The sequence below is a fragment of the Macaca fascicularis genome, chromosome 10, assembly GCF_037993035.2.
Source record: "Macaca fascicularis isolate 582-1 chromosome 10, T2T-MFA8v1.1".
Taxonomy (NCBI): domain Eukaryota; kingdom Metazoa; phylum Chordata; class Mammalia; order Primates; family Cercopithecidae; genus Macaca; species Macaca fascicularis.
In genome coordinates this window covers 106,068,774-106,085,474 of record NC_088384.1, presented here as the reverse complement: position 1 = coordinate 106,085,474, position 16,701 = coordinate 106,068,774, and the positions used below count along the sequence as shown (strand labels likewise).

Genomic DNA, 16,701 nt, shown 5'->3' with positions numbered 1-16,701 from the left:
TTGGGAGGCTGCGGCGTGAGGATTGCTTGAGCTCAGGAGTTTGAGACCAGCCTGGGCAACGTGGCAAGATCCCATCTCTACAAAAAATAAAAAAATTAAAAAAAAAATAATACAAAAATTAGTCAAGCATGGTGGCATGCACCTGTAGTCCCAGCTACTAAGGAGGCTGAGAAGGGAGGGTCACTTGAGCCCGAGAGGTCAAGGTTGCAGTGAGCCGAGATCTCACCATTTCACTCCATCCTGCGTGACAGAGCAAGACCCTGTCTCCAAAAAAAAAAAAAATAGAGAAAAATATACATACCATGTATGTTTTAGGGATTGTATAATCATCTATAATTGCAACGTTTTCAGAACACACCAGGACTCCAGGTAACGTATACAATCCACTTGTACTGGGCATTTAGATTGTTGAGGTGTTTGCTCTACTGAAACGTGCTGGGTAAAATGTGTGTGTTTATGTGCTTTTTATTTTGTTATTGGGTCAAAGGTTGAGCACATTTTGGTGACTTGCAAAGTGAAGCCTGGAGAAGGCAAGGACTCATCCAGGGTCACGAAGTGAGGCATTGGTGGCATTTGTACCTGCAAGCAGAAGACTGACATCCTTGGGAAAGCCCCCTGCCCAGTGCTGGGTCTTTCCCTGGGGTAAAGATGGGTTTCTTTGAGGGATCCCCATCCCGAGGGCTCCCACGAGTGACATATGGGTTTCATTTCTCCTTGCTGCTACCTTTTCAGCCCCATTAAAGCTTTCATTTCCTGCCATAGCTCCAGCTAAATAGAATTGAGTTTGGTGCCCTGGGTCCCCTAGCCTGAGGACCTTCCAGCCTGTACCCAGAGAGGAAGTGTGCATGGCAAGTCTCCCGGCTCCTCCAGGTCCGGGCTGCCCAGTCCTGGCACTCAGGATTCCAGGAGATGACACAGGATGCCAGACCCTGGGATCTGCAGGACAGATCAGGTCCCCAGACTTTGGTAAGAGACGCAGAGTACCTGAAACAGTAGGATTATCCTCTAGATGAACTTGGAAAGCTTCCTTACTCTCCCAGAGCCCTTTCTTCATATCCATAAAATGGGTACAGTTACAGCCACTGTTTACTGAAGCTTACTCTTCCAGGCCCGAGGGCAAGCAATTTAAAGTTTCTTTCTTTCTTTCTCTCTCTCTCTCTCTCTCTCTCTCTCTCTCTTTCTTTCTTTCTTTCTTTCGACGGAGTTTCTCTCTTGTTGCCCAGGCTGGAGTGCAATGGCACAATCTCAGCTCACTGCAACCTCCGCCTCCGGGGTTCAAGCGATTCTCCTGCCTCAGCCTCCCGAACAGCTGAGATTACAGGCATGTGCCACCACGCCCAGCTAATTTTGTATTTTTAGTGGAGATGGGGTTTCTCCATGTTGGTCAGGCTGGTCTTGAACTCCCGACCTCAGGTGATCCGCCCCCCCCTCCACTTCCCCAAGTGCTAGGATTACAGGTGTGAGCCACCGAGCCTGGCCAATTTACAAGTATTTACTCACTGAATCTGTACAACAACCCCAGGAAGGAGGGGCTGCTTGTCAGATAAGAAAATGGACACTCAGAGAGGTTGAACAACTTGCTCTAGGTCACACAGCAGGTAGGCAATGGAGCAGAGACTGAACCCAGGAAGTTTGACTCTAGAGTCCCTAACCTCTCTTATAGGACCTTCTCTTATACCCATATAGCCTCAGGCTGTGGTGAGGATTAAATTAAATAATCTGTGCAAACCCGGTAGTGAACTGGAATGAAGTGTTTCTGTTACCGTCGTCGTCATTCTTATTTGCCTGAGTGTTTGCTCTTTGCTTCCCTGGGTCCTTATTTCCCTCACTTGGTGAAAACTCCAGGCCCTCAGTCTGCTCATCCATGAGTCGCCAACAGCACCCCGCCTCATCTGCCACCACCACAGGGCGGTGGTTGCCTCCTCACCTGCTCTTCCTGCTGCCAGACCTGCTCTCATCACAGTGACCCCAGGGATCTTTCCAAAGAGTAAACCCACTCAGTCCCCTCCCTACCAGCCCCTCCCATGGCTCCCCAGTGCCCTCGGGATAAATCTGTAGTTCCCGCTCCGAGGCCCGCATGGCCTGACCCTGATGCAAGCTGACCTCTCCCTCTGTGACTGTCACCCAACCCTGGGGTGCCTGCTCATGCAGTAACCTCTGCAATCGGGGCTTGGTGGAGCTTTGACCTAGGGCTCTCTCTCTCTTCCTGGAGTCAGAGGCAGAATCCTACTTACCTCCCAAGTCTCCTCCTAAGGGCCCCCTCCTCCAGGCCACCTTCCTGACCCTCCTGCAGGGTTTGGTGAGTGAATAGTAAGAAGTTCCTGGATGTGCTTAAGGCTACAGTGAGCTGTGATTGCACCACTGCACTTCCACCTGGGCGACAGCGTGAGACCGTCCCCCCAACCCCACCACCTCCAAATAAATAAATAGACAAGTGCACCTGAATTCATTCCAGGCCCTGAGAAAGACTTGCCAAACCTTTGGTTGTAGCCACCGGTACACCTGGGGTTGAACTGTAGACCCCAGAGATATGTTCAAGTCAATTCCCAGGACTTGTGAATGTGATCTTATCTGGAAATAGGATCTTCATGGATGCAATCAAGTAAAGATTAGATCATCCTGGATTAGGGTGGCCCCTACGTCCAATGACTGGTGTCTTAAGAGAAACAGAGACAGCCAACCAGGCGCAGTGGCTCACGCCTGTAATCCCAGCACTTTGGGAGGCTGAGGCGGGCAGATCACCTGAGGTCAGGAGTTCAAGACCAGCCTGGCCAACATGGTGAAACCCTCTCTCTACTAAAATCCAAAAATTAGCCAGGCGTGGTGGCACTCACCTATAATCCCAGTTGCTCTGTAGGCTGAGGCAGGAGAATTGCTTAGGAGGCGGAGGTTGCAGTAAGCAGTCTGGGCGAGAGAGTAAGACTCCATCTCAAAAAAAAAAGGAAACATAGAGAAGAGGCAAGGAAGGAGTCTACCCTAGAGTAGGTGGAGGAAGCACAGCCCCGTGGATGCCTTGATGTCCTGCTTCTGGTCTCCAGGACCATGAAGGAATAAACTTCTGCTGTTCCCACAGAGTTCATGGGAATTTGGTGTGGAAACTAATATATAGGAAACTAATATATCACCCAACTGTGGGTTTCACAGAAGAAGGAAGTCTAGCCAAACAAACTCAAAAACAAAAATTCAAAATGGGCCAGGAGCAGTGGTTCATGCCTGTAATCCCAGCACTATGCAAGGCTGAGGTGGGCAGATCACTTGAGGCCAGGAGTTCGAGATCTGCCTGGCCAGCATGGTGAAACCAGTATTTTAAAAATACAAAAAAATTAGCTGAGCTTGGTGACACACACCTGTAATCCCAGCTACCTGGGAGGCTGAGACATGAGAATCATTTGGACCCAAGAGGCAGAGATTGCAGTGAGCTGAGATCGAGCCACTGCACTCCAGCCTGGGTGACAGAGTGAGACTCTGCCTCAAAAAAAAAAAAAAAAAAAAATGCTGGGTGAGGTGGCTCACGCCTGTAATCCCAGCACTTTGGGAGGCTGAGGCAGGTGGATCACCTGAGGTCAGGAGTTCGAGGTCAGCCTGGCCAGCATGGGGAAACCCTATCTCTACTAAAAAGACAAAAAAAAAAAAAAAAATTAGGTGTGATCGCAGGCACCTGTAATCCCAGCTACCCGAAGGCTGAGGCAGGAGAATCGCTTGAACCCGGTACACGGAGGTTGCAGTGAGCTGAGATTGCACTACTGCACTCCAGCCTGGGCCACAGAGGGAGATTTCATCTCAAAAAAAAAAAAAAAAAGAAAAAGAAAAAAGAATGGTGACCACACAGTGTTTCTGAGAGGCACACGTCAACTCATTCATCATTCCTTCAGCAATGTTTCACTGAGCGTGTGCCTCCCACATGTGAACAGGACTCCAGGGATCACTGCACAGTGAAAAAAGCAGACAAAATTTCCACCTGCATGGAGCTGACGTTCTGGTGAGGAAGACAGTCAGCAGAGAAACTCTGAACAGGGAAATGAGTGTTTGGTCACATGGAGAAAATAACAACAGGGAAAGGGGTTGGAATGAAATGGAGAGGGATGGGAGGTGAGTGGCCATGTGGCTCTCTGGGCCAGTGTTCCTGGCAGAGGGAGTGGCAGTGCAAAGGCCCTGAGGGAGCAGTGAGCCTGGTGCACTGGAAGGAGTGAGGGGGGTGGTGAAAGGGATGAGGCAGAGGTGGTGGAGGCCCTTGTGGAACCAGGTAAGTGAGATGGAGCCGTGTATGCATGGGAATGTATTTGCTCTTTTTTTTTTTTTTTTTTTTTTTTTGGCTGGGTGCAGTGGCTCACACCTATAATCCCAGCACTTTGTGAGGCCGAGGCAGGTGGATCACCTGAGGTCAGGAGTTTAAGACCAGCCTGGCCAACATGGTGAAACCCTGTCTTTACTAACAATGCAAAAATTAGCGGGGCATGATGGGGGGCATCTGTAATCCCAGCTACTAGGAGGCTGAGGCAGGAGAATCACTTGAACCCGGGAGGCAGAGGTTGCAATGAGCTGAGATCACGCCACTGCACTCCAGCCTGGGCAACAGAGCGAGACTCTGTCTCAAATAAATAAATAAATAAATAAATAAATAAATAAAAGAAATATAGTTGCTCATCTTTTTTTTTTTTTTTGAGATGGAGTCTCGCTGGAGTGCGGTGGCCGGATCTCAGCTCACTGCAAGCTCCGCCTCCCGGGTTTACGCCATTCTCCTGCCTCAGCCTCCCGAGTAGCTGGGACTACAGGCGCCAGCCACCTCGCCCGGCTAGCTTTTTGTATTTTTTTAGTAGAGACGGGGTTTCACCGTGTTAGCCAGGATGGTCTCGAACTCCTGACCTCGTGATCCGCCCATCTCCGCCTCCCAAAGTGCTGGGATTACAGGCTTGAGCCACCGCGCCCGGCAGTTGCTCATCTTTTTAACTAACAAAGATGTAAACCAAGATCTCCATGGTGTCATGCTGGGACAGTAAAGGCATAAGGATAGAGAGTGTTGATCACATGCCACTTGAGCTTCACATGTCACCTTCTCACTCTTTTAAAGGAGGGAATACATTCCTGTAACATTCATGAAACTGGCAATTTGGGCCAGGAGTGGTGGCTCATGACTGTAATCACAGCATTTTGGGAAGCTGAGGTGAGAGGATAGCTTGAGTCCAGAAGACCAGCCTGGGCAACATGACCAAACTACATCTCTGCAAGAAACACAAAAATTAGGCGGGTACGATGGCATGTGCGTTTAGTCCCAGCTACTCAGGAGGCTGAACTGGGAGGATCTCTTGAGCCCAGGAGGTTAGACCTGTAGTGAGCCGACACTGAGCCACTACACTCCAGCCTGGGTGACAGAGTGACACTCTGTCTCAAAAAAAAAAAAAAATAATAATAATAATAAAGAAGAAAGAAAAGAAAAGAAAACAGAAAAAATAACACTTCGAAAGCAAAGAAGAACAAGGACAGTCTTGATCCCTGTCTACCAGGAGACCCTCGTCCCAGCTCAGAGGATATTCATAAGTAGCCACCAGGTCACTAATGCAGCCCAGATGTGCCCAGAGATGGCCTTGGCCCCAGACCTGCCTGCCTTGACACTTGCATGGAGACTGGCTTTATAGCCATTTTATTTCCTGGACTCGTTTTAAAGAAAATCCCCAGGGAGGATCTAATGGCCTGGCCAGATCCTGCTGCTCCCGGCCCCATTTCTCCCAACCCGACAGCTCTAAGCCGCTGCCTCGACAGAGGGGAAGTCCTGCAGGAGAAAGCCAGCCAGTAAAGTAGAAGGAATGATGGGGTTAGAAAATCACCATTTGGCAACTACCATCGTAACATGTAATTGATTTAGGCAAAAAGAACCTGAAAGGGATGAAACTTGTGGATGGAAGTTTGAGGCATCATAGGATCACATGGTCCTTTCCGTATCTTGTGAGGAGCTACTTGGAGGCATCACATGGTCTCAAGTATTTCCTCACAAGATACAGATTGAGTGCAAAGGGAAAAAGAGGAACTTCAGCAAGGAGGGACCTGGCAGGTACCACCTTAACCAAGCAGTCAAAGTTGATGTCAGTCTGGGATGAGCTGACCTCAGGTGCTTCATGACACCTTGCACCAAACAAGACACGCGCTGCTGCTGTGGTTCTGCCCAAAGTGCATATCTCAAATGTAATTATGAGGAAACATCAGGAAAAAAACTGGAGGGCATTAAACAAAACAGCTGGCCTGTACTCTTCAAAAAACGTCAATGTTGTGAAAGACAAAGAAAGGCTGAGGAGCTGCCTTGGGAAAAAAGAGATTAAAGAGTCAGGACAGGCAGGGCGCAGTGGCTCATGCCTGTAATCCCAGCACTTTGGGAGGCCAAGGCAGGCAGATCACCTGAGGTCAGGAGTTCAAGACCAGCCTGACTAACATGGAGAAACCCCATCTCTACTAAAAATACAAAATTAGCCAGGCATAGTGGCACATGCCTGTAATCCCAGCTACTCGGGAGGCTGGAGGGTGCGGTGAGTCAAGATCGTGCCATTGCACTCCAGCCTGGACAACAAGAGCAAAACTCTGTCTTAAATAAATAAATAAATAAGAGTCAGGACAAGTAACTGGGCACGTCTGTAATCCCAGCACTTCGGGAGACTGAGGCGGGCGGATTGCTTGAACCCACAAGGGTTTGCGACCAGCCTGGGCAACAGAGTGAGATCTTGTCTCTATTAGAAAAAAAAAAAAATTAAATTAATACATAAAAGAGTCAGGACAAGTGAATGCAGTGTGTGATCCTTGCATTGCATCCTGGTCATTTCCCCTCCAACTATACCCCACAAAATTCTGTGAAAGACATCACTAGGACACATGCAGAAATGTGATCATGACTATGGATTACAGAGTAGCATTGCACCAATGTTAAATTTCCTAATTTTGATCATGAAACTATGGGAGAATGTCCTTATCCTTAGGAAACAGCTTAAATATTTAGCAGTGAAGGGGCATTGTGTCTATAACTTACTCTCATATGGTTCAGGCCGGGTATGGTGGCTCACACCTGTAATCCCAGCACTTTGGGAGGCTGAGGTGGGTGGATCACTTGAGACCATAAGTTCGAGATCAGCCTGGCCAACATGGTGAAATCCTGTCTCTACTAAAAACACAAAAATTAGCCGGGCATGGTGGCGCATGCCTGTAATTCCAGTCACTCAGGAGTCTGAGGCACAAGAATCGCTTGAACCCAGGAGGCAGAGGTTGCAGCGAGCCGAGGTTGCGCCATTGCGCTCCAGCTGGGGCGACAGAGTGAGACTCCATCTGAAAAAAAAAAAATTCAAATGGTTCAGAACTAAATAATGTGTGTATGTCTAGGGAGAGAGGGAAGATATATACATGAGAAAATGTTAACATATTGAAGAATCTGAATGAATGATTCCAGTTTACTGTTTCTTGCAATTTCTGTCAGGTTGCAATTATTTCGAAGTAAAACGTCTTAAAAATCTTTAAAAGATGGCTCCTTTCCTCCCTCCCTCCAGTCTTTATCCACCCCAGTCCCACCTCCTGCAACCCCCTAGGGAACCACTTTTGTTAGTATATTGTCCTAACTTCCAGAGTCTCCGCATGCAAATACAAACAAGAATGAACCACGTGTTGATGATTTTCACCCCTCTTCTGCCCACAGAAGGGAGCACATCTGCCGGTGATTTCATTTTCGTTTAGTGATTTGGGGTTTGCTCTGGATCAGAATATAGAGGCTCTTCCCATTCTTTTTTCAGTTTCATAGTATCTACCCCTACTAGATCCAACATCCCGTTGGTGGTGTGCTCCACCAAGCCTGGCTTTTTTGTTGTTGTTGTTGTTGTTGTTGAGACGGAGTCTTACTCTGTAGCCCAGGCTGGAGTGCAGTGGCACAATCTCAGCTTCCTGCAATCTCTGCCTCCTGAGTTCAAGCGATTCTCATGCTCAGCCTCTCAAGTAGTTGGGATTACAGGTGTGATACCACACCCAGCTAATTTTTGTATTTTTAGTAGAGATGGGGTTTTGCCATGTTGGCCAGGCTGGTCTCGAACTCCTGACCTCAAGTGATCTGCCCCACCTTGGCCTCCCAAAGTGCTGGGATTACAGGCGTAAGCCACCTCGCCTGGCCAATTTTTAAATTTTTTTGTAGAGACGATGTCTCACTGCATTGTCCAGGCTGGCTTTGGACTCCTGGGCTCCAGCGATCCTCACCTTTCAGCCTCCAAATAGCTGGGACTACACACATGTGAACCACCATGCCCAGCTTCCCCAGATAATACTACTAAATAACTCTCACCCACTAGGGCTCAGGTGTGCTGCGCCATGGGCTGGGTGGCCACAACTGCCACAAGTTTCTTAAATACAGGCTTCATCTCCAAGGCCACCAACACCCTGAGCCAGGCCACCATCCTCCCTCCCACTCCTCCCTCCCTGCCCTCTGGCCTTTTTTTTTTTTTTTTTTTTTTTGAGACAAGGTCTCGTTCTGTGGCCCAGGCTGGAGTGCAGTGGCGCGATCTCAGCTCACTGCAACCTCAGCCTCCTGACCTCAAGCGATTCTCCTGCCTCAGCTTCCCAAGTAGCTGGGACTACAGGCATATGCCACCACACCCGGCTAATTTTTTTATTTTAGTAGAGACGTGTTTTTGCCATGTTAGCCAGGCTGGTCTCGAACTCCTAGCCTCAGGTGAGGCCTGTCTCGGCCTCCCAAATTGCTGGGATTACAGGCATGAGCCAGGGTGTCTGACCCCCTCTGGCTTTCTCATGGTCTCCCTGCCTTTGTCTTTCTTCTCCTGGACCCCTGAGATCCATTCTTCGCAGCAGCCAGGGAGATCTTCGAAGGAAAGGTACAGCAGGCCTCAGCGCCAGCCTGCTTTAGAGCCCCAGTGGCTGCCCTAGGGGCTTAGACAAAATTCCCACCTGCTTAGCACCACAAGTTCTGCAGAGCTGGGCCCACTCTCCTCTCCCACCCTGTCTTCCCAGTCCCTCCGCCATCCTGGTCTTTCTCATGGGGGCAGCACATTCCAGCAGGCTTGCTATTCCCTCCCCCAGATCCTCCCCTGCCGGCATCTTTCTCCTTCAGGTCCAGGCTGGAATTCAGTTCTTTCAGGGCTCTCACCGCCTTGGCCTGGGGAGCCCCACCCCGTTGTTCTCTAGTGCCTGGCACTCTTTCATTCTGTCCTGGCACCATCGCTGTAGAAAAGCAGCTTGTTTATTTAATCGCTTGTTTGTTTTCCCTCTCCCCAACCAGAACATACGTCCCATGAGCGCAGGGATGGCCTGTCTTGTTCACGGCTGTAACCCCAGGGCCTGGAACAGAGCCTGGCACACATGGTGCCCTTGAAACCCCTGAATGAATGAATGCCTCTGTACAGTCTCCGAGAGGAAGGCACTACTGTCACCCCGTTTTATAGAGACAGAAACTGGGGCCCTCAGAGGGAGAGAGCCTTGCTCCAAGTGCCCTGAGAGTCGGGGGCATGAGCCCAGCCTACCTAACTCCCAGGATGACCTGAGGGCTGGGCTTGATGACCTCAGGCAAGCCCACCTCTGTGCCTCATTTTCCAGAGGCCCAACCCCCAGGGATTATGTGAAGTCATGAAATCATTCACTCAGAGTCAGCACCTACTGTGGGTGGATGGAGACGACCTAGAGGGACCCGCAGGGACCCAGGACACAGTAGGCCTTCAGCTCATGGATGCCCAATCCCTATCCCCCCAACTCCCTAACTTCCCTTCAGGGAGGCAGGCCACAATTTGGCGATTGTTAGAGAACGTTTTTTTTTTCCTTTTGGGAGGAAAGCTGCAAGTCATTAAGGGCTGCTCCCGGCCTGCGGGTCACCATTTCCTGTTTAGAAGAAAGAATCATCTCTCCTTTGGAACATGAAGCTCCCCCCACCCCCAGCCTGACTCCGGGGCTCCGAAGCTCCGGGACGCCTCAGCTCCTCGCAGGAAACTGGCACCTCCAGCACCTTTTGTGTTCAAAAAGGACACTCATTTTCTCCTGGCCCCAGGAGGCCCCCAGTGGTGAGGTCACCACCGTTGGCCCAGCCGGCGGGGAGTGAATTACCCTAGCCCAGGACGCAAACTGACCGTCCCGCAGTCCTCGGAGCAGGAAGCTGAGTGACCCCTACCCTTTGGCCTGGCTTCTCACCCTCCTGGCTCCAGCCAGCCAATTTCCTTGCATCAAAGGCCATTTGGTACCCAGCAGCAAGACGGAGGTGTGGGACTGACAAGGAGGCCCGAGGGGGCCGGGAGCCCTTGGAAACAGGAAGGACATCCTCTGTCTCCTTGGTCGCATTCCACTCGCATGTGGGGGAAGCGGCCCCAAAAGACCTGCAGTGCTGGGGCAGCTTTGCAGCCTGCCTAGTTGATAAGACCCAGGAAGCCAGCTCTGTACCCCATGCGCCAAATCGGTTTCAAAATTCAAGAATGAGAAAGTAAACAAGAGCCACAGTGTATAGTGAAGAGCTCATATGGATGCTGCTGGCTCACCCAAACACCAGCAGACAGAACACCCAGGACTCCAAAGCCCTGTGACGTTTCCAAGGACAAGATTTAAGGCTGTGTCAGAAATATCTAAGCTTCAGGAATTCCTGTCTCCTCCTCCCCTACCAAAGACCTTTTAAAATACCCACTCCTCTATTACACCAGACTCTTTTCAATATATAAATTAACTGCTTTATTGAATATCAATAAACTGTACATATAACTATACAAAACGTTTCCTTGATACAAAATGTTTGAAATATAAATACCAGTGTACCTTTAAAAATGTAAACATCTTCCTCCCAGGCCCACCTGTCAGGCCCCCAAAATAGTTCTGGGAGACACATCGGTCAGACCAGAGCACCCCACTTGGGCCCCCGACAAGTGACAGCCATTACTCACAGTCCCTTTTGAGACACTGTTAAATTGCCCGGGAAACAGGTGCCACCCCACCAAACAGGAGGCTGAAATAGCTGCCCGGGCTTGGGGCATCTCAGACTCTAGTCTGCCACCGCCTCCGCAGGGCCCGGGGCTGCACCTGGGGGTGGATTATTGCATAGTTAGTCACACCTCGTGGAGGGTGGCCTGAGGGTTCCTTGTAGGGGGGTATGTGTGAGGGGAGTGGGGTCCCCTGAGTGGGGTGGGAGCTTCCCAGTGAGTCTGTCGGCTTTTGTCCCGTAGCTCAAAGCAGCTGTATCCAAACAGCTCTGGATACAAAAACCCATGCAGAAAGGCCAGCTCAGGAATCCCCCGGGGGCTGGGACTGCCAGCTGCCCTCTCTCCACAGAAAAGGCCACGGGAAGGCCTCCTCCAGAGCCCACTGAGGGACCCAGGCAGAGGAAACAGAACCAGAAAATGGTCTTCAAGGTCCTGTGGGGCTGATGCAGCCAGAAGTGGGGCACTCAGAAGGGAATTCCATGGCAGTGAGAAGGACGTGGGGTCGGTCCTTCCTGCTGGATTGGGGGAAGGCTGTCGGGCAGGGGGCAGGTATGGAGAGGAAGAGGGAGCCTCAAGGGTCAGCGGGGACATCCTGAGCAGCCAGACTCTTGGTGCTTGTGGAGCAGGGACATTCGGGAGAAGGTCCGAGCACACGCCTGGCATTGGTACTTCTTGACATCCGAGTGGGTCTGGAGGTGGGCCCGCAGGTTGGAGCGGTCAGCGAAGGCGCGACTGCAGTGGGGACAGGAGAAGGGCTTCTCGCCTGGGGAGAGAATGCCAGAAAGGCCGAATGAGCCGTGGGACAACAGCTGGCAGTGATGGGAATCCCTCCCCGCATACCCTAAACCCCGAAAGAATCCCACGATCCCAGGAAAGTCAGGACTCAAACACGCAGCCAGAGTCCAAAGGCTGGGACCTGACGGAGCTCTGCTGCTTCCCACTGTGCAACTCTGGGCAAGTTGTCTGGCTTCTCTGAGCCTCCATTTTTCCACCTGTAAAATCGGGCTATCCATCCCCCACTCATAGGGGTTGGTAAGTGACAGAAGGTAGGGCACAGTACTCATCCACATCCCGCAGAGATGTGCGAAGTGGTCAACGACGACCGAACATCTTTACTGATTCGTCCTACTGTCACTTATTGGGGCCAAAGCCAGAGTCAGCCTTAAGAGGCCTCCCCACCCCCACCTCCAAGCTGGTTAGGCCACTCCTGGGGCTGGGCCAGCAGCCTGCTTTCCTCACTACCCCACCTCTGGTGCTGTAATCCCAAATCTCCTTGTCTGTTCTCCAATCAGGCTGAGTCCCATAAGGGCAGGGGCCTTCTTTGAGTCCATTCTAAGCCCCAGCCCAGGGCCTGGGCCCCTTTCTAACACCGAAGAGGCTATAGAAACCTGTGCCTCTGACACACCATCTGCCTGGCCAAGGCTGTGTCGGAAAAAGTCTTGCATATGGAGCTGGGTACCCAGTAAGTCCTCAATAAGCCCTTAGAGAATAATTAAGTCTGCTTTAAAAATTAAAAAGGCCTCAGAGGAGTCTGCCCCTCACTCATGCCTTGTAATAATCCCTGCTCCAACCAAAAGGCTACAGTTCCAAAAACACCAATAATGCTGTTTGTTTTTTTCTGGGGGATGCAGCATTTTCCACATAAAAGGTCATAACAATAACTCATTAAACAAAAATCTATTGAAGCCGGGTGTGGTGGCTCACGCCAGTAATCCCATCACTCTGGGAGGCCGAGTGAGGCAGGAGGACTGCTTGAAGCCAGGAGTTTGAGACAAGCCTAGGCAATAAAGCCAGACCCTGTCTATAATTTTTTTTTTAAATCTATTGATCTCCTACTATGTGCTAGACACTACTCTATAATACTGAATAGTCTCTTTAAAAAATATGCAATTCTCCAATCCCCTCACGCCCAGCCTGACATGCCCGCGAGGCCAGGGCCTGTCTGTGAAATCCCAGCGCTGGATGGAATTTAAGAGCTGAGAGTGAATTCATTCCATCACCTCCTGGGTGCCTAGGGTGCTACACTGAGCTACCAGGGTAGGAGGGAGTCCAGAGAATGATTCCAATGGGACCCATGCATTCCATAGGGACTTATGGAGCACCTGAGAGCTGGACTCACTCTCATGGGGCAGAAATGGAAACTCGACACTCCAAAGGGTGGGGGACACAGAGGACTGGGGGAGGGGTGCCTGAGCACTACTCCACTCTGCCATTACTCAGCAGCCTCCCCACGCCAGGCCTGAAGCGTTTGCTGATTGCATTCTAAGTCTTCATGTGAATGAGAAGGGTAAGTTCACCCTTGTGAACTAAGGGCTGACTCTAGAGGTCTGGAAAAGGGGCTGGAGTCCATTTGTAAGACTGGAGTTACGATGGCACCCCCCTTCCCTTCCCAGGGCTGTTGGTGAAGTCCCGAGCACTACCTCCTGCACAGTAAGTGCTCTAAGTGTGATGAGACACAAACCCGAACAAAAGGGGAAGGAGACATTCTAGGACATGATGGGCTGGGGGCGGGGGCTGCACGCATATGCAGGAGGCACTGACCCCCACTCCTCAGATCCCTCGCCCCCCAGACGCCTTCATGGTACTCCTGGCAAGTGTGAAATCGGCACCAGGCCGGTGGGGACAAAGGGCGCCGAGGGGGGCACCGTACATGCGATACCCCCGGATTAAAGGGGCCTGCCACGCAGTGCGCCAGCAGCTGCGACTGGAACAGGTGCTGGGCACCCCTGCCCCATGCACCTGCTCCACCCCTCCCAGCCCCCACCCACTGGGCCCACCATTAAGGCACACAATGGGAGTCAATGAGGACCGAAATGATACATTTCAAGGGGATTTCTGTGCCTCAGCCATGCCTTTACATTAAAATAATGTCCGGATGGGAGGCGAGAGAGGCAGGCAGGAGAGCAGCATCCTGAGGGGTTCAAATCTCCCAAAATAGAGCCCTGTGAGCTGGGCAGGCACGGGGAGCCCAGCAGTTGGACCTTTACATGTTAAAATCAGGGCTACTGGTGCAGGAAGGAAAAGAAATGGGTAGCCTTAGTCGAATAAGATGCCAATAAAGCCCGCGAAATGCCAGTCCTCCCAGATACCTCACTGACCCTCACTGCTCAGAGGTCAGGCGCCGGGCCAGGAATGGTAGAACCTGGCCAGCTTGAACCCTGTGGAATCTTCTCCCTCAACTGTCCCTCTCCAAAGAGCAGCTCCAGGCACAGTGGCTGCCACCGTTCAAGTTCTAAAAAGTTCTACCTTTTCTCCATGTCCAGAAAGTTTTCTACATATTTAGTAAATTTTCGAAAGACGTGATTGTGTTTTCTGCCCTAAAATTGCTGTTTTCTGGTGTGTGTGCTAGGATTGAGTGGGGGTGGGGAAGCCGACCTGAGAACTATTCGGGTATAATAAATTACTATAAAGTGATTAGCCACCTTTACAGCCACTCTCTTTTTTTTTTTTTTTTTTTGAGACGGAGTCTCGCTCTGTCGCCCAGGCTGGAGTGCAGTGGCCGCATCTCAGCTCCGCCTCCCGGGTCTACGCCATTCTCCTGCCTCAGCCTCCCGAGTAGCTGGGACTACAGGCGCCTGCCACCTCACCCGGCTAGTTTTTTGTATTTTTTTTAGTAGAGACGGGGTTTCACCATGTTAGCCAGGCTGGTCTCGATCTCCTGACCTTGTGATCCGCCCGTCTCGGCCTCCCAAAGTGCTGGGATTACAGGCTTGAGCCACTGCGCCCGGCCTACAGCCACTCTCTAAAACATATGCCATCATAATTCTCCCGAGTCTCAGAGAGGTTAAGTTGCTTGCCCAAAGTCACACAGCAGGGAAGCAGAGCAAATGCCAAGGAACCATTTTTGTGACAGTTTAGCAGGTACCCGGCACTTTGCCAGGTGATTCCCATATGCATTCCTGCATTTAGCCCGTACAGAAACCCCACAAGCTGTTCTCATGCCCATCTGAAAGATAGAGAAAATGAGGCTCACAGAAGTGAAACATCAGCCTAAGCTTTGAGAAAGTTCTCAAAGGATTCAGAGCCAGGTGGGGGGTCTGACAACATCCTGTCTGGCTAGGGAGGGGGCGGACCGGGAGAGGGTGGGGCTGGGTGGGCCCCTTCACACCTGTGGCCCCCAGAGCAAGGTGTTGGTTGCACTTTTCCGATATCCAGCTCCAGCCCATTTGGCTGAGAAACAGGCTGCAGGGATTGGGAAGGTGTCTGCTTTGCTCATCTGCTTAGCTGATGAAGGAACGTTTCTGCCAAACATTTCCAGAGAGCAGGCCCCTGAACTTGAGCTAGAAGTTAGGAGACTCGGGGCCTCAGTGTCCACAACTTTGCGAATGAGAACAGCAAGTCCCAATTCACAAAGCTGCCACAGAAAGCAACGGTGGGGGCGCCTGGAGGGGCACTTACCAGTGTGGGTCCGGACATGGCCTTGTAGCAGCCAGGGCCTGGAGAAGGCCTTCCCGCAGGTTCCGCAGACGCAGGGCAGCGTGTGGCTTCGGATGTGCATCTTGAGGGCACCCAGGCTGAGGTATTCCTTGTTGCAGTATTTGCAGTTGAAGGCCTTTCGAGACTGGAGATCCTTGGCCTCAGAGAGCTGGGCCAGCTGCTTGGGCACTTGGCCCAAGCCTGGGAAGGCAGCATAGGCCTCAGCCTCCAAGGAAGAGGCTGAAGTAGAGGAGAAGGACGAAGTAGCCGGTGAGGGTGGGCTGGGAGGCTGGGAGCCTTTCCCACTGTCCTCGTCCGACAGGGAGGTCAGCTCTGCCGCCCTGGGACTCTCCTGGGGCCGAAGGGAGGCCCAGGCAATTGGCTGGGCTTGGGGCGCCAGGACAGAGTCCCAGATGAGCATTGGCAGCGAGGCGGTGGGATTGAGGATCTCTGGAGGTGGGATGGCTGCCAGCAGGTGGGCCTGGTCGTAGGGCTGCTGGAAGGTAAACTCTGAGAGAGAAAAAGCAGAGTCAGGCGTTAATTAAATCATTCACTCAATCAACAAACATGAACCCACCGCTGGCCAGGGGCTGGGTAGGGCTGATTCTCAACACATAATTAGATCAAAAAAATGATCCACAGGACAGACCAGGTTCCTGCCCTCCTGGCCCAGGTCACCCAATCTGAGTCTCTCACAGGTAGGACCCCCAGTTGAAGGGGGTCATTTCCAGATCTCCCTCTCCTAAGTCCCAAGTCCCCAGCCTGAGGCCAGAACCCCATCACCCCAGCCCTGGAGCCACCACCCTGCCCCAATCCCCCTCCTCACACACATCTCGTCTCCCCACCCCTCCCCTCAACCCTCTGGACTCCGGACTCTCCCCAGCAGCGTCCAGAGGGCCTTCCTGACACAGGCCTCCTCTCCCACTCTCGCGGAGCTCCTCCGCCTCTCGCCGGCTACACAGGCCACCCAAGCACAAAACCCCTGCTCTCTACACAGCACTCCCCCAACCACCCAGACCGATCCCCAGGACTGGGGACCCACCTGCCCGGTCTCCCGAGCCCGAGCCCGAGCCCGCAATGCTCCACAAAACACCCTGTGACTCGATCCTGGCTCAGACAGGCCGCCTCCCTCAGGTGGCCCCCACGCAGCCTTCGCCTGTCTCCCCCAAACCTCCTGGAGCCCACCACCCCTCCAACACACCTGGATTAGAGTCCTGCAGCTCGCTGTAGTTAGGCTTCCGATTGGGGTCGGAGGGCTTTCTGACGAGGAAAGAGCGCGGCATGGTGGCCGAGGCACTGGGGTCGCCGAGTCGCGCAGGAGCAGCGCAAACGTACCACTCACAAGGCCGGACCGCGGCGCAAT

At 51.9% G+C, this 16,701-nt stretch overlaps 1 protein-coding gene across 1 annotated transcript; it reads right to left on the bottom strand.

Moving 5' to 3' along the window:
- Positions 1-10,653: 10,653 nt before the first annotated feature.
- Positions 10,654-16,701, bottom strand: SNAI1 (snail family transcriptional repressor 1). The gene is made up of 3 exons (XM_005569331.3): positions 16,540-16,701; positions 15,321-15,848; positions 10,654-11,685 (listed from the first exon to the last, which is right to left on the bottom strand). The coding sequence occupies exons 1-3, from the start codon at positions 16,619-16,621 to the stop codon at positions 11,501-11,503; spliced, it is 795 nt and encodes a 264-aa protein (XP_005569388.1). The 5' UTR covers positions 16,622-16,701; the 3' UTR covers positions 10,654-11,500.